This window comes from Theropithecus gelada, chromosome 7b, assembly GCF_003255815.1.
Source record: "Theropithecus gelada isolate Dixy chromosome 7b, Tgel_1.0, whole genome shotgun sequence".
Classification (NCBI taxonomy): domain Eukaryota; kingdom Metazoa; phylum Chordata; class Mammalia; order Primates; family Cercopithecidae; genus Theropithecus; species Theropithecus gelada.
In genome coordinates this window covers 105,486,672-105,512,417 of record NC_037675.1, presented here as the reverse complement: position 1 = coordinate 105,512,417, position 25,746 = coordinate 105,486,672, and the positions used below count along the sequence as shown (strand labels likewise).

The window sequence follows — 25,746 nt, the reverse complement described above, 5'->3', positions numbered from 1 at the left end:
ACAGAGTCTCGCTCTGCGGCCCAGGCTGGAGTGCAGTGGCCGGATCTCAGCTCACTGCAAGCTCCGCCTCCTGGGTTTACGCCATTCTCCTGCCTCAGCCTCCCGAGTAGCTGGGACTACAGGCGCCTGCCACCTCGCCCGGCTAGTTTTTTGTATTTTTTAGTACAGATGGGGTTTCACCATGTTAGCCAGGATGGTCTCGATCTCCTGACCTCGTGATCCGCCCGTCTCGGCCTCCCAAAGTGCTGGGATTACAGGCGTGAGCCACCGCGCCTGGCCTATTTTTTTTTAATAATTTTTTAAAAATAATAATAGTGGCCGGGCGCGGTGGCTCACGCCTGTAATCCCAGCACTTTGGGAGGCCGAGGCGGGCGGATCACAAGGTCAGGAGTTCGAGACCACGGTGAAACCCCGTCTCTACTAAAAATACAAAAAAAATTAGCCGGGCGCAGTGGCGGGCGCCTGTAGTCCCAGCTACTTGGGAGGCTGAGGCAGGAGAATGGCAGGAACCCGGGAGGCGGAGCTTGCAGTGAGCCGAGATCGTGCCACTGCACTCCAGCCAGGGGAACAGAGCCAGACTCCGTCTCAAAAAAAAAATAATAATAATAATAATAGTAAAATAAAATAAATCAGGAGCCGGGCGCGGTGGCTCACGCCTGTAATCCCAACACTTTGGGAGGCCGAGGTGGGCGGATCACGAGGTCAGGAGATCGAGATCATCTTGGCTAACATGGTGAAACCCCGTCTCTACTAAAAATACAAAAACTTAGCCAGGTGTGGTGGCGGACTACAAGTCCCAGCTACTCGGGAGGCTGAGGCAGGAGAATGGCATGAACCCGGGAGGCGGAGCTTGAGTGAGCCGAGATCATACCACTGCACTTCAGCCTGGGTGACAGAGCGAGACTCTGTCTCAAACAAATAAATAAATAAATAAAGGAGCTAGATGAAAGTAATCACCAGATAGTGGAAATCTGAAAGCTTTCTATGGTTAAGGCTTCCCAAAGGCAAAGAACATTTTAATAAGGTGTTGAACAGTCAAAGACACAAAAGTGAGAATTAAGTAAGACCTTCATGAGCCAGGAGTTAATGTGAGCTGTGAAGACAGAAAGTCCACGGCAGAAAGCACAAAGAAACACAAGGCAGAAGGAAGCTGGGAGTGATGCATGGCTCCCAGCCATGGGCTGCAATTCACAGGAAAGCTGGTGGTACACACTGGAGAATGCTCAAAATGGTGTATCACAGCCACTGAGGTTTTCTTTTTCATATGTGAAGGTGAAGACACGAGAATGTAAGGATAACAGAAAGAATAATCACCATCAAAGAGGAAAATACAGTACCATGTGGAAAAGGAGACATGGGGAAATCCATAAAAATCACTGGAAACAAAATTAATAAACCGTTCCCTACAGGCACTCCAGCAACACTTTCATCAACACAGTAAGATTCATGCTGGGACCCACAGGCACCCACACCATCTCCGGCAATTCTTGTCTGAGCTACCTATGATGTAGTCTGGCATTCTCTATTTCTTTTTTAAAGCTGGTGGTCACTACTCATTCAGCTGATTAAAAAAAAAAAAAAATGCCCATGTTCTTCTGCTGATTTAAGCTGATTTAATCATTAAGCTGATTTAGCAACACTCTCCCAGACTGGACTGCAGTGACTTGGTGTACACTAATTTTACCATTGAGTGACTATCTCTAACAAATACATTTTACCTGTGCAATACCCTATGCTTATAAAAGCCATCCCTCCCCTATGTCAAATGTTCTCTCACTAATGTCAGTGCCTCACTCAACACTCACCTTCACTGGGAAAAATATCATTCAACAAGTATCCAAGTATCCACTATGTGCCAGGCACTGTGCCAGGTTCACAAGTCAGCTCACCCCAATCTGAACCCAGCTCTGCCACCAGATTTGTACCCTAATGCAGTGCTGCCTCAACAAATCACACAAACATAGCAGTTTCAAACAATGCAAACGTATTACAAGTCCAGGTGAACTCAACTGGATCCCCTGCTTAGGGTTTCCTAAAGCTAAATCAAGGTGTTGGCAGAGTTGCCTTCCCTACTGGCAGTGCATTCAGGCTATTGGTCAAAACCAGGCCCTTGCAATTGTAGGATCAGTCCCTTGCAAACTCAGTCCCTTGCAACTGTAGGCTGAGGTACCCGTTTCCTTACCTGCTGTCAAGTGGGATCCAGTCTTTGCTCCTAGCTACCCATATTCCATTCTCATGCTTTTGACATGGCCCCTCCAAGCAATGACGTTTCAAATCTCTCGTTTCAAATTTATCTGACTCCATCCTGAGAAAGTTATCTGCTTTTAAGGGCTCATGTGATCAGACTGGGCCCACTCAGACAATCTAGCTAATCTTCCTATCCTATGATCTGTAACCTTAATTACAGCTGCGAAATCTCTTTCACCAGGTAACATTACATAGTTACAGGTTCCAGTGAACATCTTTGGGGGAGTCATTCTGCCCATCACCACCATTTGCTACAGGAAGTTGGACAAGTCACTTTACCACCAAAACCTATTGCTTCATCTACAAAATCATGAAATAATCAGTTGATGATAAAGCCATCAACCTCAAAGCGTTGTTGTGCAGATTCAATAATACAGCTATATTTAGCTGAGTGCCTGCTACATGCTGGAAACTCTGGCATCGAATACATATGCACCTAGAGCCCAGGAAGCTACTTCCAGAAGAATTTCATCAAAGCTAGCACTACCCATAGACAAACATTGCCTGTCAGTGGTTAAATACAGAAGTTAAAGTGTTTACAGCAATTTCACGAAGCAATTTTACATATGTTGAATTTTTTTTTTTTTTTGAGACAGGGTCTCATTCTGTTACCCAGGCTGGAGTGCAGTGGCACAATCTCAGCTCACTGCAACCTCTGCCTCAGGGACTCAAGCGATTCTCCCACCTCAGCCTCCTGAGTAGCTGGGACTGCAGGCACAAACCACCATGCCCGGGAAATTTTTGCATTCTTTTGGTAGAGACAGGGTTTCACCATGTTGGCCAGGCTGGTCTTGGAACTCCTGACCTCAAATGATCTGCCTGCCTTGGACTCCCAAAGTGCTGGGATTACAGACATGAGCCACCACACCCAGACTGAATCTAGTAATTTTTTAAATGGGATTAGTATGCTGTCTTTTTTCATTTCATTGCTCTAAAAATTCATTTTTATTGATTTTATAAAAGTCTCAGCCCATGAAGGCTAGAAATCGTAAAAACTTGTCCTTAGTGCTGAATACATCTATAGTTTCTGACAAGGTCAGTAATAATTTACTTCCAATATCACAATGAGTTATTTAATAGCAATGCTGTTAAGACTGTTAAGACTAAGGAGTAAGTGATGGACCATTAAGTAGAGGAGGCGGCCTACAGGATCATTTACCAGAGTAGCTCAAGGAAATAGTGTCAAACACACAGCCACTCCAAAGTTGCACAAGGGGTCTCTTGGTCCTCTCTGCACCTCCAAGAACCAAATTTACCAAAGATCCCAAAGGTGTACTTGAAAGAACTCTACAAAGGCTTGAAGCAACCCACAAAAGCTTGACCCAGAGTCTGGGCCTATCCATCAAATCAGACAAAACTAACAAACAAGAGTAACTTTAAAAAAGAAAAAGCCAGGCACAGTGGCTCACACCTGGAATCCCAGCACTTTGGGAGGCCAACATGGGTGGATCGCAAGGTCAGGAGTTCAAGATCAGCCTGGTCAACACAGTGAAACGCTGTCTCTACTAAAAATACAAAATAGGCCGGGCACGGTGGCTCACGTCTGTAATCCCAGCACTTTGGGAGGCCGAGGTGGGCAGATCACGAGGTCAGGAGATGGAGACCATCCTGGCTAACACGGTGAAACCCCGTCTCTACTAAAAATACAAAAAAAATTAGCCTGGTGTGGTGGTGGGCGCCCGTAGTCCCAGCTTCTCGGAAGGCTGAGGCAGGAGAAGGGTGTGAACCTGGGAGGCGGAGCTTGCAGTGAGCAGAGGTCGTGTCATGGCACTCCAGCCTGGGCGTCAGAGTGAGACTCCATCTCAAAAAAAAAAAAAAATACAAAATAAGCTGGGCGTGGTGGCATGCACCAGTAATTCCAGCTACTCGGGAGGCTGAGGCAGGAGAATCACTTGAACCCAGGAGGCGGAGGTTGTGGTGAGCCAAGATTGCGCCACTGCACTCCAGCCTGGGCAACAAGAGGGAAATTCTGTCACAAAAAAAAAAAAAATTAAAGAAAAAAGAAAAAGAAAAACAAAACCACCTTCTCAACTGTAAAAGGTGTTGGACTGGGGACTGAGCAAGAGTGATGGAGATACCCCAAGCTCAAGGTACTTCTCCCAGGGCCTTCTTTAAAGAGAAGAGGGAGCAGGTGTTTCTACTCACCAAATCTAGGTCTTTCCTCTAAAAACAGAGGACATCCTCTTGCCTTTTTATTTCCACCAAAATCAAGTGAACAGAGTAACTGATGGTAGCTACTTAAAGCATAGTGAGGCCGGGTGCGGTGGCTCACGCCTGTAATCCCAGCACTTTGGGAGGCCGCGGCGGGCGGATCCCGAGGTCAGGAGATCGAGACCAAGGTGAAACCCCGTCTCTACTAAAAAATACAAAAAATTAGCCGGGCGCGGTGGCGGGCGCCTGTAGTCCCAGCTACTCAGGAGGCTGAGGCAGGAGAATGGCGTGAACCCGGGAGGCGGAGCTTGCAGTGAGCCGAGATCGCACCACTGCACTGCAGCCTGGACGACAGAGTGAGACTCCGTCTCCCAAAAAGGAAAAAAAAAAAAGTGCCAAAACTTGGAAACAGGCCGGGTGCAGTGGCTCACACCTGTAATCCCAGCACTTTGGGAGGCTGAGGTGGGCAGATCACCTGAGGTCAGGAGTCCGAGACTAGCCTGGCCAACACGGTGAAACCCTGTCTTTATTAAAAATACAAAAATTAGCCAGGCGTAGTGGCACATGCCTGTAGTCTCAGCTACTCAGGAGGCTGAGGCAGGACAATCGCTTGAACCTGGGAGGGGGAAATTGCAGTGAGCTCAGACCGCGCCACTCCACCAGTCCACTCCAGCCTGGGCGACAAAGTGAGACTCCATCTCGCGGTGGCGGGGGCGGGGCGGGGGGGAGTGAACTTGGAAGCAACCAAGCTCTCCTTCAGTAGGTGAATGGATACACTGTGGTACATCCAGACAGTGGAATATTAATGAGTGCTAAAAGGAAAGCAGCTATCAAATCATGGAAAGGCACGGAGGAACCCCAAATGCATAATAATACTAAGTGACAGAAACCCATCAAAAAGGCTACCCATATTGTGTGATTCCAACTAGATGACAGTATGGAAAAGCAAAATCATGGAGACAGTAAAAAATCAGTGGTTTCCACGTGGTGTAGGGAAAGGGAGGCATGAGCAGGTGGGGCCGAGATCTGTAAGGCAGTGAACTCCTGTAATGCCTGACTTTAGGCGTTCATCCAAACCCACAGAACGTCCAGCACCGGGGTGAACCCTCCTGTAACGATGGCCTCCGGGTGACGAAGACGCAGCGATGCGGGTTCGCCGGCTGTCACGAAAACCCACACTTGACACAGACGCTCAGAGGGGAAACTGTGGGAGGGAAGGGACCTGTGGGACCTCTGCCCTCCGCTGCCTTCTTCTGGAAACCTAAGAGTGCCTCAAAAACTGGTCTGTTAATTTAAACATTAAGAACTGAAAGAAAACAACAACAACAACAAAAACTCTAGCTCAGCTTCCTTGCAGGCACCGCTCTGGGCCGCGCGTCGGGTTGTGTAGTGACCCCTCGCCCCGGACGGTCAGGGGTCCCTGGAGCCCCACGAGAGGGCACGGGCTCACGAGAAGGATCTGGGTGGCCCGAGCCCTCGTCGCCAGGTCTCGCCCGGCCGCCCTCGAGCCGCCTCCGCCCCGCCCGCGTCCTACCTTTCGAACGCAGCGGCCTGCTGGGCCGGAGCTTGGGCCAGGGCCGCAGCCTGGGCCGCGGGACCGGCGCCGGGGGCCACGTCCTGGCGCTGAGCCTCCTCCCTGGCCGCCCCGGCCGGGAAGGCGGGCGGCGCGCCCAGCAGCTCCACATTGGTCACGGTCTTGCCGATGGTGAACCAGTCGTTGATCTGCTCGAGGGTGAGCTTGCGCAGCATCCTCAAGGCCCAGGCGTCGGCATCCCTCAACCGCCGGGTCTCCGGGGCGGGAACAGGAGACGGCGGAAACGCGCTCTGGAAGCCCCGCCCCCGCTCGAGGCCTTCCAATCAGAACGCGCCGCGCGCCGTTGTGGGCGGGCTCCGGCCTGGCGCGTGCTGCCCGCGCTGCTTGGTCCTCGTGCCGCCGACCCCGCCCCGCCGCGCTAGGCCTGCTGGGAGCCGCTGCCCCGAGCGAACCCAGGCTGAGCCTTTCTAGGGCCACAGGGGAAGCTTGACAAAGGCCGGAGGCTGGCCCAGGAGTCTGTTTGACGGGAGTTCCGGGGCAACCCCTGCGAATACAAGAAAATGTCCTCCAGTCACTCCCTGGCCTCGCCGTTTAGAGGCTGCTACCTCGGAGGTTTGTGCGCTTCGAGCATACCAGGGCCCTTCACGCGTTTCTTAAGCACCTCAGGGTGAGGAGATGGAAGGCAAACCAGAGAAGGGATTTGCGTTCATGGGTCGGAGGTACCAGGACATCCTTGCACCTAATATGGGGGGAGAGGGGCAAGAAGAAGGTCAGGAAGGTCTTGGAGAAAATAACGCCAGGCGGACCCCTGCAGGATACCGGCTAATGAGCCGGGCAAAGGAGGACCCAGGATTATAGGGGAGGATCTGGGAGAAGTTCTTTGGAGCCGAATCTTAACTGAATTCATCTTCCTTCCTAAACCTGTGTCTCAGGTGGTGGTGTCAGACTCACAGCTGGACACAAACAGGTGCGGACAGGAGGTCCAGGTGATCACATGGACAAAAGATACAGGCTGAGGTGGTCCTGGCCCATCTCTAGAAGGCGCAGGGTGGAGAACAGAGCCCTAGCAAACTCCCCAAAAGACGGAGCAGAGGCAAGAAATCCAGCAAAGGATGCCCAGGAAGGCAGCCACATGTGCAAGGGAAGGGAGGGTCAGAAGAGAGACATGGCCACCTGGCCGGGGTATGTTCCCCTCATTGCCCAGGGCAGGATCTGTCTGACCCATGTGGGCTCTCAGGAAAGAGCCACGTGGACAAATACAGAGATGGTATCGAGAGCATGGCTCTAATCAGCAGTGTGAAGCCCGAGCAGTGGCAAATAAGAGGGCGGTTTGAGAACAGGATAGACAGAAGTCAGCCAGGTAGGTTGAGCTATTGGTGTCTCAAAAATTGAACCCATAATCATACTAAGCCAGGAGTCCTGGCTCCAAATCCTGGCCTAATGAGCTCTGGACCTCATGTTAGGACTTTGCCAAATATGACAGCTTCCAAAAAGTGCCTCAACACACTTTGCCAGGAAGAAATAACTTGCTTTTTTTTTTTCTTTCTTTCTTTCTTTCGAGGCAGGGTCTCACTCCTCTCGCCCAGGCTGGAGTGCAGTGCTGCAATCAGGGCTCACTGCAGCCTTAATTTCGGGTGCTCAGGTGATGCTCCCACCACAACCTCCTGCATAGCTGGGACTACAGGCTCACGCCACCACCACACCGGCTAATTTTTTGTATTTTTAGTAGAGACAGGGGTTTCACTGTGTTGCCCAGGCGGGTCTCAAACTCCTGGGCTCAAGCAATCTGCTTGGGAGCGCTTGGCCTCCCAAAGTGCTGAGACTACAGGCATGAACCACCATGCCCAGCCATGTTTCTCAAAAAATAAGAAAAAAGGTAATCATAAAGTAATCAAGAATCATAAAGTATGTCATTCAGCATTGATTGGAAAATATTGTGACTTCACACTGTATGTGGAGACTAGGACATAATTCAGAATTTTACAAAATATATTGAAGCCACTTGAAGCAACTCCAGAACTCACTGACACTTGTTTTTCTTTGTTTTGTTTTGTTTTGTTGTTGTTTTGAGAGTCTTGCTCTGTCACCAGGCTGGAGTGCAGTGGTGCAATAGCTCCCTGCAACCTCTGCCTCCGAGGTTCAAGCGATTCTCCTGCCTCATCCTCTCAAGTAGCTGGGACTACAAGCGAGAGCCACCACGCCTGGCTAATTTTTTGCATTTTAGTAGCGACGGGGTTTCACCATGTTGGCCAGGGTGGTCTCGGTCTCCTAACCTCATGATCTGCCCACCTCGGCCTCCCAGAATGCTGGGATCATAGGTGTGAGCCAACGCACCTGGCCTGTTTTTCTAGGATGTTGCCATTCCCATGTGCTGTCATCCTTTGTTGATGTCACAATGAATACGATTTTAAGTGGAAGATGCTTTTCAGAAACATTTTCTGCAGGGCATTTTCTATATTCTTTGATCTTTTGGGCCTACTAGCTAATCCTTCTGAGTTTTGATTTTTTTTTAAACTGCAATCTGAAGATACTCTTGATGCTCCTTCGGAAATTTGCCAATTTGGAAAGTTGCCATAGTGTTTCCTGACCAAACACGGGTTAACATTCTGAATTATCACAGACTGAATGGCTTTGAGCACCCTTCATTTGATTCAGTAGTTCTCGGTGCTCCCCAGTCACTTGGTCAAGTTCATCTTGCATTCCTGTCCAAAGTTTAGAGTGAAAAGAAACAGCTTGGGCCGTGCGCAGTGGCTCACGACTGTAATCCCAGCACTTTGGGAGGCTGAGACGGGCAGATCACGAGGTCAGGAGTTCGAGACCAGCCTGACCAACCTGGTGAAACCCCCATCTCTACTAAAAATACAAAAATTAACTGGGCATAGTGGTGCATGCCTGTAATCCCAGCTACTCAGGAAGCTGAGGCAAGATAATCGCTTGAACTCAGGAGATGCAGTGAGCCGAGATCACACCACTGTAGTCCAGCCTGGGCGACAGAGCAAGACTCTGTCTCAAAAAAAGAAAAAAGAAACAGTTTGACATCAGGTAGATCTTCGTGGACTTGCCACATCTAGGCCAGAACACATGGGAAGGCCACTGAACCCCTAGTGGGCCATGGTATTTTGGGGAGGTTTTGCATATTTGCTTTCACTGAGCATTTGGAGCATTTGAGCTGTACACCAAAAAGGGGAAACTAACAGCTGAGAGCAGTTACAAATGGTGTTGGTGCCATTAAGCAGCACTCTCCTTAAAGCAGAGGAAGCTGTGCTCGAAGTGTATTGCTGTCTTCTCCAGCCTTCCTAGTCACAAGATGCAGCATTCTGAACTTTGACTAAATCTGCTGGAGTGGCTCTTTCCTTAAACATTTGGGTTTTTTTGGCCAGGCGCGGTTGGGTGGATCACGAGGTCAGGAGATCGAGACCATCCTGGCTAACATGGTGAAACCCCGTCTCTACTAAAAGTACAAAAAATTAGCTGGGTGTTGTGGCGGGCGCCTGTAGTCCCAGCTACTCTGGAGGCTGAGGCAGGGAGAATGGTGTGAACCCAGGAGGTGGAGCTTGCAGTGAGCTGAGATTGCGCCATTACACTCCAGCCTGGGCGACAGAGCGAGACTCCGTCTCAAAAAAAAAAAAGAAAGAAAAAGATCTGCATTTCTTAGGGTGTTTTGGATTTGAAACTAAAGACATTAAAACTCTCTTGGTCTGAGCACAGTGGCTCACACCTGTAAACCGACACTTTGAGAGGCCAAGGTGGGAGGATCACTTGAGGCCAGCAGTTCAAGACCAGCCGGGCAACATGGCAAAGTCTATTGATCTCAAGTCTAGTTGGAAGTTCAGAAGCTCTGTCTTGAAACAGCTCTCCATGATGTTCTTAAGTTTTTCCTAAATGCTTGTTCTCATCCTCAGCAGTGTTATAAGTCATTATAAATCTAAAACATTTTTACTATAGGACAGTGGTTCTCAAACCTGGTCTGGTCTCAGAATCCCTTTACACTCTTAAAAGTTGCTAAGGACCCTAAAGAGATTTTGTTTATGTGGGTTATGTCTATCAGGGATTACGACTGAGAAATGTTTTTACTTATTCATTTTAAAATAATAATAAACTCATTTGATGTTAATGAGTGTATTTGGAAAACATCACTATGTTTTCCAAAAAACATTTTGTGTGTGCGTGTGAGAGGAATGATGCTTTTACATTTTTGAAGATTTTTTATGTAAAATGTAAAATTCAAAAATTTTACATTTTTGAAGATCCCTTAGTGTCTAGTTGCATGAGAAACAGCTGGATTCTCAAATCTGTTTCTGAAGTCATTCTGATGTGATACCACAAGTCACATGACCCTGGAAAACTCCACTGTACACTTGTGAGAGAATCCTAATGAAAAAGACAAAGGGCCAGGCACGGTGGCTCAAGCCTGTAATCCCAGCACTTTGGGAGGCCGAGACGGGCGGATCACGAGGTCAGGAGATCGAGACCATCCTGGCTAACACGGTGAAACCCCGTCTCTACTAAAATATACAAAAAACTAGCCGGGCGTGGTGGCGGCGCCTGTAGTCCCAGGTACTTGGGAGGCTGAGGCAGGAGAATGGCGGGAACCCGGGAGGCGGACTTGCAGTGAGCTGAGATCCGGCCACTGCACTCCAGCCTGGGCGACAGAGCGAGACTCCGTCTCAAAAAAAAAAAAGAAAGAAAAAGAAAAAGACAAAGAAGGCCAGCTCCGGTGGCTCACGCCTGTAATCCCACACTTTGGGAGGCCAAGACAGGCAGATCACTTGAACTCAGGAATTAAAGACCAGCCTGGGCAACATGGCAAAACCCTATCTCTAGCAAAAGTACAAAAATTAGCCAGGCATGGTGGCACGTGCCTGTAGTCCCAGCCACTTGGAAGGCTGGGGTGAAAGAATCACTTAAGCCCAGGAGACGGAGGTTGCAGTGAGTGGAGATCGCGCCATCGTACTCCAGCCTGGGTAACAGTGAAGCCCTGTCTCAAAAAAAAAAAAAAAGGCGAAGACTATTTACTATTATGAAGAAAATAGTTTTGACCCACACTTGGAGAACTGCTACCCTAAGACAGAAAGTTTTCAAGCTTTCTGTGCAGTTTGATTTGACCGTAAGCTCTTTTCCCTTCCAGCAGGACCATGTTCATTGTTCATTCCTTCCTGCAATCTCATCCTTGAAAATTTTAGGACCTCCAGATTTATTGAGCTAAGTGGAAAAGTTAAGCCCTGGAAACTGAGGCAGGTAACATGGCTGTTTTTTTCTCTAGTGCCTGACACTTGCTGACTTGTGTTGAGATGTTACACATTAACCAGACTCCCCAGTCTTCATTCAAAACTAGGCTAAGTGACATTGGCGATGAGAGCCTTGTTAACTGTTACCTCTTTACAGCAGGATGCTAAGCAGTCAATCAAGTCTTCTATCTCTATGTTAGCCTTCGTATGGAAAATGTAACTCAGTTTTCAGCCCCTAATTTTGCCTGTATGAACAATCCTCACTTGAGCACTGATCACCTGTTTTTTTTGTTTGTTTTTCTTTTTTTGAGGTAGAGGAAATTATTGCTCTTGTCGCCCAGGCTGGAGTGCAATGACACAATCTCAGCTCACTGCAACCTCTGCCTCCCGGGTTCAAGTGATTCTCTGGCCTCAGCTGAGTAGCTGGGATTATAGGCGTTTACCACCGTGCCCAGCTAATTTTTGTTGTTTTTTTTTTTTTTTTTGAGCCGAAGTCTCACTCTCGTCCCCCAGGCTGGAGTGCAGTGGTGCGACCTTGGCTTACTGCAACCTCTGCCTCCCGGGTTCAAGTGCTTCTCCTGCCTCAGCCTGCTGAGTAGCTGGGATTACAGGTGCCCGCCATCACGCCCAGCTACTTTTTGTATTTTTAGTAGAGATAGGGTTTCACCATGTTGGCCAGGCTGGCTCGAACTCCTGACCTCAGGTGATCCGCCCTCCTCGGCCTCCCAAAGTGCTGGGCCAATTACCATTCTTTGGTGTTCGGGTGTACCTAGATGCCTCATACTTTGTGCTTGAATAAACTATTTTAACTGGATCCGGGCCGGGTACTGTGGCTCACGCCTGTAATCCCAGCACTTTGGGAGGCCGAGGTCGGTGGATCAGGAGGTCAGGAGTTGGAGAACAGCCTGGTCAACATGGTGAAACCCCGTCTCCACTGAAAATACAATCAGCCAGGCGTGGTGGTGGGTGCCTATAATCCCAGCTACTCCAGAGGCTGAGATCACACCACTGCACTGCAGCCTGGGCGACACAGCAAGACTCCATCTCAAAAAGGACAATTTTAACTGGATCCTAAGCCTTTTTATTATTTTATCTTGACACATCTGAGCTCGTTTTCCTTGTGCCTGAATAATGAACATTTATTTTACTGTGGATCTGCTCGTGATTATTTCAGTCCTAGCTGCACCATTTTATAAACCCCCCACCATTTCACAGACCTTGGTCAGAGTGAAACATTCCATGGGGGCTCCGGCCATAAGAAACATCCTGCCCAACCGCCTGACTGCAGGAGCATCCTTATCACATCCTGCCAGGCAGCAAGCCATACTGCCCAGACCGATCCAGCCCAGACCTATAATTACCCCAGCCTGGAAGCAGCAGTGAGCTCGGGCACTAAGCTGGTTACCCCCTCCACAGGTTTTTGCTGGCAGTAAACCTGCATTGCTGTTGAAGCCACCATCTCTCTCCTCTCTCCCCTCTCCCCCTTCATCCTCCGCGTGTGTGTGTGTGTGTGTGTGTGTGAGTGTGTGTGTCTCATCTGTCTTTAACCCTTGCCTTCCCTGCAAAACCTAATAATTTCCTCTTTTTTTTTTTTTTTTTTCCATTAAAGATGGGATCTTAATACATTGCCCAGGCTGGTCTCAAAATCCTGGGCTCAAGCAATCCTCCCAAAGTGCTGGGATTACAAGCATGAGCCACCATGCCTGGCACAATTTCTTCAGTTTGTCCTAAACTATCTTTATTTCACCTTTTCCGAATGCCAATTTCCCTGTGTATAGAATTCTTGATTGGCGGTTATTTTCTTTGAGATTTTATCTTTATCTTTTCTATGGCTTTAGTGTGAGATTTCAAGGTATTGTTTTGTTTCTATTTATCTGCCTGCTTGGTTTCTGTAAGACTTTTTGAATCTTTGGCATGATTTTTTTATCATCACTTTTGGAAAATTCTCAGCCATTAGCTCTTGAAATATTTCTGCCTCACCTCTTTCATTTCCCTCTAAGATACCAGTTACCCACATGATGGCCTTTCCTGCTGTATCCTCTTATTTTCTGAATGGCTTCTTCTATCTTGCAGTTTATTCTTCAACTGTCTAATCTGCCAAACCCATCCAATTTCTTTTTTGTTTTGCTTGTTTGAGACAGAGTCTCACTCTGTCGCCCAAGCTGGAATACAGTGGCACCATCTCGGCTCACTGCAACCTCTGCCTCCAGGGTTCAAGCAATTCTCCTGCCTCAGCCTCCCAAGTAGCTGGGATTACAGGCATGCACCACCACCACACCCGGCTAATTTTTGTATTTTTAGTAGAGAAGGGGTTTCATCATGTTAGCCAGACTGGTCTCAAACTCCTCAAACTCCTGAACTCAAGCAGTTTGCCTGCTTTGGCCTCCTAAAGTGCTGAGATTAGAGATTACAGGCCTCACAAAGTGCTGAGCCACTGCGCCCAGCCTCCATTCAATTTTTATTTGGCTTTTTCTTTGAGACGGTATTTCACTCTTGCCGCCCAGGCTGGAGTGCAATGGCGAGATCTCGGCTCACTGCAACCTCTGCCCCCCTGGTTCAAGTGATTCTTCTGCCCCAACTTCCTGAGCAGTTGGGATTACAGGCGCCTGCCACCACGCCCAGCTAATTTTTGTATTTTTAGTAAGGATGGGGTTTCGCCATGTCGGCCAGGCTGGTCTTGAACTCTTGACCTCAGGTGATCCACTCGCTAAATTGTTTTCTTTATGATTTCTAGTTCTCTACTGCAAAATACTTCTGGAAAAAAAAAAAAGTATCTATATAGAGAGAGAGAGAAAAAAAGAGAGAGAGAGAGCGCGCCACCACGCCTGGCATATATATATATATGTATATATGTATATATAGTTTTTTAAAGACTGTTAAGGCCGGGCGCGGTGGCTCAAGCCTGTAATCCCAGCACTTTGGGAGGCCGAGACGGGCGGATCACGAGGTCAGGAGATCGAGACCATCCTGGCTAACACGGTGAAACCCCGTCTCTACTAAAAAATACAAAAAACTAGCTGGGTGTGGTGGTGGGCGTCTGTAGTCCCAGCTACTTGGGAGGCTGAGGCAGGAGAATGGCGTGAACCCGGGAGGCGGAGCTTGCAGTGAGCTGAGATCGCGCCACTGCACTCCAGGCTGGGCGACAGAGCGAGACTCCGTCTCAAAAAAGAAAAAAAAAAAAAAAAAAAAGACTATTAAATCCAGTGTCTGAAGCCCCTGTGGAAGTTTTATATTAATCTGCTGAGAAGAATATGCACAGAATACAGACATAAAAATGTGCTGAGCAGGCCGGGCATGGTGGCTCAAGCCTGTAATCCCAGCACTTTGGGAGGCTAAGGCAGGTGGATCACCTGAGGTCAGGAGTTCAAGACCAGTCTGGCCAACATGGTGAAACCCCCTCTCTGCTAAAATACAAAAGCTAGCTGGGCGTGGTGACTGGCGCCTGTAATCCCAGCTATTCAGGAAGCTGAGGCACGAGAATCGCTTGAACCCGGGAGGCAGAGGTTGCAGTGAACCGAGATCGTGCCACTGCACTGCAGCCTGGGCGACAGAGTGAGGCTCCGTCTCAAAATATATATACATGCAGAGCCAAATAATTAACAATGCAAAGGGACAAGACACACCACTGAAATGGGAGACTTAGTCTTTAACATAACAGTAAAGAGGGTCCTTTAGGTTAACCAACCCTCCCGGTTTGTGTAGAACTTTCCTAGTTTCAGCGTTGAAGGTCCTGCGTCCCAGGAAACTCATCAGTCGTGGGAAGATGTGGAGGGTTAGCCACCCCACGGTGACACACGCGGGCACACCCCTACCGCATCCTGTCCCCGCCGCTTCTTGCCTGCGGCACCAGGCGGCCGCCGGGGACGCTGTGGTGCGCAGGCGCCGCTGGGGAGGCACTCTGGCGTTGCGGCGTAGCTGCTACTTCCGCCTTCCCGGCAGCCCCTGCGCGCGCGTGCGCGCTCGGTGACCTTTCTGACTTAACTGCAGGTTTGTGGTGGTCTGTGAGGCGTCTGTCCTGCGCCAAGGTGAGTGCGGGGACATAGACCTGGCCCCCGAGGTGCGAGGTGGCGGGGGCGGGAGGGCGAGAAGCCGCCTTGGCCCCAGCTGACCTTGGGGTCCCATTCCTCCGCCGGTACACGCCTGGTTTTCCGCCCGGCCTCCCCTTCTCTAAAGGGAGACAGGCCAGGGTCGGTTGCCAGAGGGAAGCATCGCCTAGGCCTGCGCCGCGTTTCCTTTCTTGGCGTTAACGCGCTCAGTGCGCCTGTATCTCCCACGCCTTTGACAGGGAGCGTCCCCTGGCCTTGACAGGTTCCGCTGCCTAACGCGGAGGCTACGCAGAGTTAGAGAAGCCAGAGTCCAAGCCAAGAACTCTGACTCCACATCCAGTCCCTTCTCTCCTTTGTAACTCAAGTTTCCGTGCACCACGCTTGTCCTCCACGTTATGCTGTACATGACAACTTGGGTGAGGCAACAGGGAAACAAGAGATCGTATGGTGGTGATTGAAATTGTATGGAACTCGCGGGTCAGACATTTCCCATTTCCAGTGTCCGGTAATAGTTTGCCCTTAATGTAATGTGCCAAAACTTTGCAGACTTAAGTGGATACACCTTTGACCTGTGAATAAGATGGATTTTTAGAAGGTCTGGTGCTGTAAAACTGACACACATTCTGCCTGGGCAGAATGGACTCAAGAAAGTAGGGGCCGGCCAGGCTTGGTGGTTCACCCCTGTAATCCCAGCCCTTTGGGAGGCCGAGGCGGGCGGACCACGAGGTGAAGAGATAGAGACCATCCTGGCCAAGATGGTGAAACCTCGTCTCTACTAAAAATACAAAAATTAGCTGGGTGTGGTTGCTGGCGTCTGTAGTCCCAGCTACTCGGGAGGCTGAGGCAGGAGAATCGCTTGCACCCAGGAGGCAGAGGTTCCAGTGAGCCGAGATCGCGCCATTGTACTCCAGCCTGACGACCGAGTGAAACTCCGTCTCAAAAAAAAAGTAGGGGCCCTCGTTTTATTATATATTAGGAACGTGTAGCCGGGCTTGGTGATTCACACCTGTATTCCCAGCACTTTGGGAGGCCCAGGCGGGCCGATCACAAGGTCGATAGATCGAGACCATCCTGGCTAACACGATGAAACCCTGTCTCTACTAAAAATAAAAAAAAATTAGCCGGGTGTGGTGGCACGCACCCGTAGTCCCAGCTTCCCAGCTACTCAGGAGGCTGAGGCAGGAGAATCGCTTGAACCCGGGAGGCGGAGGTTGCAGTGAGCCAAGATCGCGTCACTGCACTCCAGCCTGGGCGACAGAGCGAGACTCTGTCTCAAAAAAAAAAAAAGAAGAAGAAAGTGGGGCCGGCTGTGCACGGCGGTTCACGCCTGTAATCCCAGCCCTTTGGGAGGCCGAGGCGGGCAGATCACGAGGTCAAGAGATGGAGACCATTCTGGCCAACATGGTGAAATCCCATCTCTACTGAAAATACAAAAATTAGCTGGGTGTGGCGCCGGGCGCCTGTAGTTCCAGCTACTCGGGAGGCTGAGGCAGGAGAATCGCTTGCAACTGGGAGGCGGAGATTGCAGTGAGCCGAGATGGTGCCATTGCACTCCAGCCTGACGACCGAGTGAAACTCTATCTCAAAAAAAAAAGTAGGGGCCCTCTTTTTAGTATGTATTGGGAACATGTTACTTGTCCAGGCAAATATGGCAACTAAAGTCAAGGGGAAAGGAGGGGGAAAGGTATTTGCAAGCTACTGTATAGCAGGCCCCTGTTGCACTGGGGACCAAGGGTAATTTTGTAAGATCATACCAGGATGCCTGGGCCCCGAGCAAAATGTCAGGATGACTCAGATTCTTTAGTCCCTTCTTACCGTAGCCATTGTACCCTCCCAGTTTACTTTGCCCTTTTCCTTCTAGACCCTCATCTGACCTTGCTCTGTCCGAAGCCCCTAACTGGCCTAAATGAGGGCATCATTTTTAAGTCTTCCTTCTGTTAGAATCCCAGTGGCTTAGTATTAATTATAGCCATCAACTGGATATTTGTATCAATTATGTTACTGCTGTGATCATTCACTGAATTCTTTGTTGTTGTTGTTGGTGGGGGCAGGGGGGAGTCTCACTCTTGTTGCCCAGGCTGGAGTGCAGTGGTGCAATGTCTGCTCACTGCAAGCTCCACCTCCTGGGTTCAAGCGATTCTCCTGCCTCAGCCTCCCGAGTAGCTGAGATTATAGGTGCCCACCACCACTAATTTTTGTATTTTTAGTAGAGACAGGGTTTCGCCATGTTGGCCAGGCTGGTCTCGAACTCCTGACCTTAAGTGATCTGCCCATTTTGGCCTCCCAAAGTGCTGGGATTACAGGCGTGAGCCACCGTGCCCAGCCCATTCTCTGGATTTTTATTCCATACCAGGCACTAGGCTGGGTCCTTTAGGTTTCCTCTCTGAATTACATTGACAGCCCTGTGGGGCAGGTGGAGGCATCCATGTTTCACAGAAAAAGAAACCTCTGAAACAACAGCTAAAGGGACTTGCCCAAAGTTGAGAGCTGACCAGGGAGAGCTGGTGTTGGAGCCTAGGATTCCCAGGCTTCCAGACCCATTGGTCCTGTAGAATGCTTCCTTCCCAGTCGTTGCAGGGAGACAAGGGATTCATTCCATGCCTCTGAACTCTTCTAGTCTGGGGCTTCCAGAAACCTCTGGGTCTTGTTTGGATCATCTGTGACATATTCTCAAAGCAGGGCTGTTAGTTTCTTGGAACCTCACACTCTGTCAGAGCATTCAAGTACAGTTTGAGGACAGGAAATTTGAAGGCGGACTATCTGCAAGGTGTTCCAGGAGGACACAGTCACATCCTGCAAGGTCACACCTCAGGCCAGCCTTCACGACCATCCTTGCCTAAATAAGTCCTCTCATAGAGAAGAGAAGGAAAGCAGGTGTTGGAGGCAGGTTCTGGTCATCGGGAGCATGACGTACAGATTTGGTGTGAGTGCAGTCCTGCTAACCTCCTGCAGAACCTTGGGCAGCTTTCCCCAAGTACCCATTTTATAGGAGTGGAAAGCAGTGTAGGAAGTAAGTACGAAAAGCACTTTTAAAATGCTGTTAAAGGGATGGAAACAGAACTAACCACATCAGGGCAGTCCCTGCGGTGGCTCTGGCCTGGCCTCCCCGTTCTTGCCTGACTCAAGACACTAACTTAGTTCCTGGTTCGGTGCCCTGTGGTGCTCCTGTGTCCAGTAGCTTAGCTCCCACAGTGGGGGAGGAATCAAAGGGGCTCTGCAGCCCCCACCAGCTGCCCTCAAATCCCATCCAGGCCAGTTCCAGATTCTAAACTGAATTTTCTTCATGATGTTGTCAACACAGGAAACAAAAAAACCCTAAAGCAAAAAAAAAAAAGTTGTTAAGTTTAGAGAACAGTTTTAGAATAAAAGCTAAACTCTATGCTAGCCTCCAAGGCCCTTAAATGACCTGTCCCATCTTCCTTCCCATAGTCCAGCCATGGTACTTTATGTAACAAGCATTTAATACATAGTACCAGACACTCAACGTTTGACATAGAGTTACTCTATGTTATTCTCCATAACAACCGCTTGAGGTGGATCCTGTTTTTATCCCTGTTTTACAGATGAGAAAACTTAAGCGGTTTAAGTTAGCCAGTAAGTGACAGCCAGGATTTGAATCTGGCACTGTGGCCTCCCTATTCCTTCCAGCTCTCCAAGTTCATTCTGACCTCACAGTCTCTGCCGATGCCGAGGATTCCTCTCCCAGATATCCTGACCCTTTATTGTTTCTCAGCTCCTAAAACAATGTCTGGCACCTAGTACATGCTCAGTGCACATTTGCCAATTGTTTCGGTGATTTGAGGGCCGCCATTGACCTTTGACTAGGTTGGACTTGTGAAGGATTCAGTGCTGTCAAGCCGACAGGCAGAGCTGCGAAGTGTGGGAAAGGGCGAACACGGCCAAGCAGTTGGATCCTGTGGAGCCTGAGTAGTGATGTGAAAGGAGCAATGAGTGGGGCTCAGGTGTGGGCACAGGGAGGGTGGGGCGGAGGCAGCATTACAGGTCACAGCCAACGCACAGTTCGTTCGTTCGTTCGTTCGTTCGTTCTTTCTTTTTTTTTGAGACAGAGTCTCACTTTGTCGCCCAGGCTGCAGTGCAGTGGTGTGATCACGGCTGCCTGCATCTTCAACCACACAAGCTCAAGCAGTCTTCCCACCTCAGTCTCCCAATAGCTGCGACTAACATAAAAAATTACCCAGGTAAACACCACCACACCTGGTTAATTTTTTATGTTTTGTGGAGACTGGGTCTCCCTATGTTACCCAAATTAGTCTCAAGCTCCTGGACTCAAGTGACCCTCCCACGTCGGCCTTCCAAAGCACTGGGATTACAGGCATGAGCCACCACACCCGGCCAAAACAGTTTCCAAGTGAAATGAGAAGTGCTTAGATCTAGTCATTCCTCACAGCTATTTGACTGTAGTTTAATAGACCACTTCAGATGTTAAAAAGCATATTAAAATGAAAATGAGGGCATCTAATTTGGGGTCTATAGTAGAGAGTAAATTGTTTTTGGTTTTTTTTTTTTTGAGATGGAGTCTCGCTCTGTCGCCCAGGCTGAAGTGCAGTGGCGTGATCTTGCCTCACTGCAAGCTCCACCTCCCGGGTTCACACCATTCTCCTGCCTCAGCCTCCCGAGTAGCTGGGACTACAGGCGCCTGATACCACGCCCGGCTAATTTTTTGTATTTTTAGTAGAGACGGGGTTTCACCGTGTTAGCCAGGATGGTCTCGATCTCCTGACCTTGTGATCCGCCCATCTCGGCCTCCCAAAGTGCTGGGATTACAGGCGTGAGCCACCGCGCCCGGCGAGAGTAAATTGTAAAAGTAATAAAAAGCATTATTTTGAGACCTGCACGTATAAGCAAACTGTAAGTTCGGAATTTAATGGCTTTTCGTGATCAAATTCAGTAATTCATTAAGTAACTACCTTTATTCATTAAATAAGTTCTATCATAATTGGCAATTCTTATGAAGTGACCTCGTTGTCTTATGTCATCTGGTTTGTATTTAGCAATAGACTTCAAGATGGAGATACAGCTGATCAGCGTGTGCCGAGCCTGGCATTAGTTTCACAAGGAAATGACTATGCCCTGGCCATATTCTTTTTCAGCTTTGAATGTGACATTCATAACATGAAGATGAGAAGATACTGATTTTTCCATTTAGACATTAAAGTAATTTTCAGTTCAGGGCATGGCATCAGGGTGGGAGAGGTGCTGGATGAGCTCTGTGATGTAAGGAATGAGAAGTGGCTAGGATGGCCAAAGGTGGGAGGAGGGGGCCCTGGCGATGGGTTGAGTTGGAAGAGCTGTGGAAAGCATGAGTCCCAGGCCAGGCTCTGTGGCTCACACCTGTAATCCTAGCACTTTGAGAGGCCAAGGTGGGCGGATCACTTGAGGTCAGGAGTTTGAGACCAGCCTGGCCAACATGGTGAAATCCCACCACTACTTAAAAAAAAAAAAAAATGGCCGGGCACAGTGGCTCACACCTATAATCCCAGCATTTTGGGAGGCCAAGGCTGGCAGGTCCCCTGCGCTCAGGAGTTCGAGACCGGCCTGGCCAACATGGCGAAACCCTGTCTACCTAAAATATAAAAATTAGCCAGGCGGGGTGGCACGCATCTGTAGTCCCAGCTACTCGGGAGGCTGAGGCAGGAGAAACGCTTGAACCTGGGAGGCAGAGGTTGCAGTGAACCAAGATTGCACCACTGCATTCCAGCCTGGGCAACAGAGTAAGACTCCACCTTAAAAAAAAAAAAAAAAAATAGGCGTGAGTCCCACGTGAGTGCAGAACAGGTCTGACACAGGCAAGGCTCCCTAGTGGTCGTGGGAAATAGGGTTGAACTTACCAAATTAAAATCTTTTGGCCGGGCGCGGTGGCTCAAGCCTGTAATCCCAGCACTTTGGGAGGCCGAGACGGGCGGATCACGAGGTCAGGAGATCGAGACCATCCTGGCTAACACAGTGAAACCCCGTCTCTACTAAAAATACAAAAAACTAGCCGGGCGAGGTGGCGGGCGCCTGTAGTCCGAGCTACTCCGGAGGCTGAGGCAGGAGAATGGCGCAAACCCGGGAGGCGGAGCTTGCAGTGAGCTGAGATCCGGCCACTGCACTCCAGCCCGGGCTACAGAGCAAGACTCCGTCTCAAAAAAAAAAAAAAAAAATCTTTTACCAGTTAGGTGTAGAGCAATAATCATTCTAATTTTTAATCACTGTGTTTATTTTCAGATGCTTCAAAGTTTTATTAAAAATGTGTGGATCCCCATGAAGCCCTACTACACCAAAGTTTACCAGGAGATTTGGATAGGAATGGGGCTGATGGGCTTCATCATGTATAAAATCCGGGCCGCTGGTACGTTTCTTTATGTTTGATTTTTTTGAGGTCAGGAAGAAAATGATTTTCAAAAAGAATCACAATTCACGTTGTAAAGGAACTGTGGGGTTTTAACTAGGTATGAACATCAGAGCTACCTACAGTCCTTCGTAAAAATACAGGGAGCACATGTCAGCTATAAAAGACATTTGGGGACAGTGGGGAATTTTTTTGTTTGTTCATTTTGTATTTTTGGAGACCGTCTCTTACTCCGACACCCAGGCTGGAGCGCAATGGCACAATCATGGTTCACTGCAGCCTCCACCTCCTGGGCTCAGGTGATTCTCCCACCTCGGCCTCCCAGGTAGCTAGGACCACAGGTGCCTGTCACTATGCCCACCACCACCACCACCTGGCTAACTGTTTTTGTACCTTTTTTTTTTTTTTTGGAGAGATGGGGTTTTGCCATGTTGCCCAGGCTGGTCTCAAACTGCTGGGCTCAAACAGTCCTCCAGTCGTGGCTACACAAAGTGCTGGAATTACAAGCATGAGCCACAACACCTGGCCCAATTGGGGAACTTTGAACAAGACTTTAATATCAGAATTGTGAGTTTTCTTAGGTGTGAGAGTGGTATTACATTCGTTTTAAGAGATGAAGTCTAAAATATTTAAAGTATGGTTTCATGGTATGTGGTATTTCATTGCACCTTTTCAACTGTTCTGAATATTTGAAATTTGTTTGTAATAAAATTTAGAGGAGAAGAATAACCACTTGGTTCTCAGTAGAGCAGAGCAGTGTGGCCCAATCACATGTTACTAAGCCGTTGATTACAAAGAGGAAAGAGAAAACTTTATGCTGCGAGACTAGAGTTTAGGACGTTGTAGAGGGTAAGGAGCCCTGCAAATTTGAAAGGGCTATTAGCTGTTCATAGAACATATTTGATAGGAATTTTACCATTTCGTGGCTATAAGACATATTTTTTGAACGCTTCCTGAATTGCTTTACCTAAGCTACAATGCCTTCAGCTAAATGTTAATTTTGACAAAGGCATTTTTATAAAGCATTGATATGACTGATTTTTTTTTTCTTCCTTTTATTTTAGATAAAAGAAGTAAGGCTTTGAAAGGTAAGATTTTTGCTTCTGAAAATGGTTGGGAATGGAAAACACCATCATGTCTTTTCAGGACAAGGCATATCATTGTTCTGAATTGAAATTGATACATGGTTCAGTACATATGTAAGATGCAGTCGAAATGCTTCACAGCTTGAAGTTTGCTGTGCCTACTGGAAAACAGAATTCTGAATTTCTGCTTTTTATAGTCAAGTGGATCAAGTAAAACTTCCCAGGAGTAATAGAGGAATGGATGATTAGAGGTAGTCAATAGCATCACCAATAGGGAAGCGCAAGTGAGCTGTGTGAGCATGCTGTCCTAGAAGTTCCCTAATGATGTGCTTTGAATGGTTTTGGTTTGTTTTTGTTGTTTTTTGTTTTGTTTTGTTTTGTTTTTTGAGACGGAGTCTCGCTCTGTTGCCCAGGCTGGAGTGCAGTGGCGCGATCTTGGCTCACTGCAAGCTCCGCCTCCCGGGTTCACACCATTCTCCTGCCTCAGCCTCCTGAGTAGCTGAGACTACAGGCATCCGCCGCCACTCCTGGCTAATTTTTTGTGTAGAGTCGGGGTTTCATGTAGCCAGGATGGTCTCGATCTCCTGACCTTGTGATCCACCCGCCTCAGCCTCCCCCTAATGATGTGTTTTTAATGGTTTTGTTTTGTTTTTTGTTTTTGTTTTTTGAGACAGAGTCTCCCTCTGTTGCCCAGGCTGGAGTACAGTGGCACAATCTTGGCTCACTGCAACCTCCGCCTTCCAGATTCAATTCTCCTGCCTCAGCCTCCCAAGTAGTTGGGATTACAGGTGGGATTACAGCCGCAACACCAGGCTAATTTCTTGTATTTTTAGTAGAGATGGAGTTTCACCGTGTTGGCCAGGCTGGTTTTGAACTCCTGACCTCAGGTGATCCACCCGCCTTGGCCTCCCAAAGTGCTGGGATTACAGGCGTGAGCCACCGCACCCGGCCTTTAATGTATTTTGAAAGAAAGCGCCTTATAAATTTAGGCCCAAGTGACAATGAAACTGTAGCCATTTGAATGTTACACAAACCCAGGACTGGCTACATGAGTTTGAGGAAGAGGTGTTTCCCTGCCCCTCTCTTCTTTGCGCTGTGGGTGACCACTGCTGTCTGTTGTCATTATGTGGGCCCTTAAGCACTCTGGGTGTTTCATATAGAAATAATCCTGCTTTTCAATAGTATTGAAAGGTGTTGTTTATATTTTTGGACTGTTGATCAACTTTTTTTGATACTTGTTTAATAAATTACATCCACCTTGTTCCTTCCTTCTTAAATTGTATTTATACATGCATCTCTTTCAAAAGCTTCAGCGCCTGCTCCTGGTCATCACTAACCAGATTTACTTGGAGTACATGTGAAAGAAAACATCAGTCCGCCTGTAAATTTAAGCAAGCCGTGTTAGATGGGGAGCGTGGAACGTCCCTGTACACTTGTATAAGTACCATTTACTTCATGGCATGAATAAATGGATCTCTGAGATGCACTGCTACCTGGTCCTGCTTTCAATGTGTTACCCCCTCAGCCTCCTCCAGTGTGTCGGACGTACTCTGAATAGATCATTTGTCATGCAGCAGATGCAATCAGAATCTCACTGAGCCACCCATCATTGTGAAATAATTATCTCAGTTGTCACAGGAGTTGGTGATCAGGATCCAGGCACTCACTTGGATTCTACTGCTTAATAAATGTTTATTAAACTTGATCCTGATACTTACCTTGTGACCTCTCTGAGCCTCTGTTTTCTTATTTGGAAAATGGAGATGTTAATTATGTAAGTTCTAACTTACAGTTATTATGAGGATAAATAAGAGAAAGATTTAAACTATGAAATCCTTTAGAAATAAGGTAGCATTCAATGACATAGTAGTTGAAATTATAAGCTGTAGGAGAAAATTGAATCAGGAAATAATCACAAGGCAAAGTACATAATAAGCCAATTGAAAAAAAAAATAAAGCCAATTGATTCTAGTTAGGCTAGTATCAAATGCCTACTGCATAATAGTTATCTCCATCTGAGACAATTACCAAGATCCCTAAATTGTGTGCTAAAAAGATTCTAAAGCAGCAAGCATGGGGTAAAAGTGAGTCCAGTTTGAAATCTGGCACTCTACAGGTGGGTAGGAGAGGAGAGCAGCTGTGGAATGGGGGTGGTGGCTGCACCCTGGGTGTCCTGTCCTCTTGAGACCATCCTGTTTTTCATGTGTCTCTGGCATTTAGCCTCATTAGCTCTGGCCCATGGTAGATGTCCAACAGATGACTGAGATCTCTGAGCCTCAGTTTCTTTTGGTTAAAACCTGTCATGTCTTCCTCCAGCAGCCTCAGGGTTGTTGGGCTGTGTGAGAAGGTTGCAGGAAAGCATTACACAGCATCAGTGGAAGTCTGCGTCAGGTCGTTGTGAGATTCAGAGGGTTTGGTTCTGACACAGGAATCGCATTTTTCCTGTGAACACATTTTGTTCTCTTCTGCCTCCAGAAGATGAATCTGCTGTGGTACAGAAAGGCCCTACCTTTAAAATTATCCATCTGCCCAGCTGCTCAGGCTTGAGAATGCGTTAGAATCACCTGGAAGGCCGTAACACAGCGAGCTGGGCCCCAGTGTTTCTGATTGCACTACTGTAGGAAGGAGCCCAAGGACTTGTATGTCTAACAAGCATCCAGGATGTGCAGATGCCAGGACTCCAGTTGGAAAATTTCTAATGATACAAAGAACACAGGCCTGCCCTACCACAGCCTTCACATTCCACTGCATTGGCACCAGGCTTCAGCCCTGTGTCACGCATCTTAGTACATTTAGTCCACCTTAGAACCTAGCGAGGCGTCAGTACAGGCCCTGACTATCAGAACAGGAAACAGGCTGGGAGGCAGTAACACGCTACAGAAGTCACAATTAGCAAGCACTGGGGCTGGGACTTGAACCCCCAGAACCTGAACTCGCATCCAAAGGGAGGTGAGGACGGGTGGGAGCTGCCCACCCCCACCCCGCTGGAAGCAGAGGTTGGTGTGTCTGACCCAGGAGGGCTTCCCCACAAGGGCTGGGCCATTCCTCTTCTCCCTTTACTACTTAAGGCTTCCTTCAGCAAATTACCAGGGTAGGTTGGGCG

The 25,746-nt window shown here is 48.4% G+C and overlaps 2 protein-coding genes across 3 annotated transcripts in view; one reads left to right on the top strand and one right to left on the bottom strand.

The window, feature by feature from the left end:
* TDRD9 (tudor domain containing 9) overlaps positions 1-6,218 on the bottom strand; it is a 126,854-nt gene extending 120,636 nt beyond the window's left edge. The window contains exon 1 of the mRNA XM_025391938.1: positions 5,933-6,218. Within this exon, the coding sequence (XP_025247723.1) occupies positions 5,933-6,147 (215 nt within the window). The 5' untranslated portion in view covers positions 6,148-6,218. The remainder of the gene's footprint in view (positions 1-5,932) is intronic.
* An 8,876-nt stretch (positions 6,219-15,094) lies between these two features.
* On the top strand, positions 15,095-24,360 carry ATP5MPL (ATP synthase membrane subunit 6.8PL). Of its 2 annotated transcripts, XM_025392525.1 has the most exons (5): positions 15,100-15,185; positions 15,446-15,711; positions 21,435-21,558; positions 22,623-22,646; positions 23,951-24,360. In XM_025392525.1, exons 3-5 carry the CDS (start codon positions 21,435-21,437, stop codon positions 23,977-23,979), a joined length of 177 nt encoding a protein of 58 aa, XP_025248310.1. In that variant the 5' UTR covers positions 15,100-15,185; positions 15,446-15,711; the 3' UTR covers positions 23,980-24,360. The 2 variants fall into 2 exon arrangements, with proteins under 2 accessions (XP_025248309.1, XP_025248310.1); XM_025392524.1 differs by lacking the exon at positions 15,446-15,711 and having other exon boundaries at positions 15,095-15,185.
* Positions 24,361-25,746: the final 1,386 nt, after the last annotated feature.

Bases quoted from the DNA above. Each gene is read 5' to 3' on its own strand.
- ATP5MPL (XM_025392524.1), top strand. From the start codon at position 21,435: ATGCTTCAAAGTTTTATTAAAAATGTGTGGATCCCCATGAAGCCCTAC. The intron at 21,559-22,622 runs GTACGTTTCTTT...CTTTTATTTTAG, and splicing joins GTATAAAATCCGGGCCGCTG to ATAAAAGAAGTAAGGCTTTG. The intron at 22,647-23,950 runs GTAAGATTTTTG...CTCTTTCAAAAG, and splicing joins AAGAAGTAAGGCTTTGAAAG to CTTCAGCGCCTGCTCCTGGT.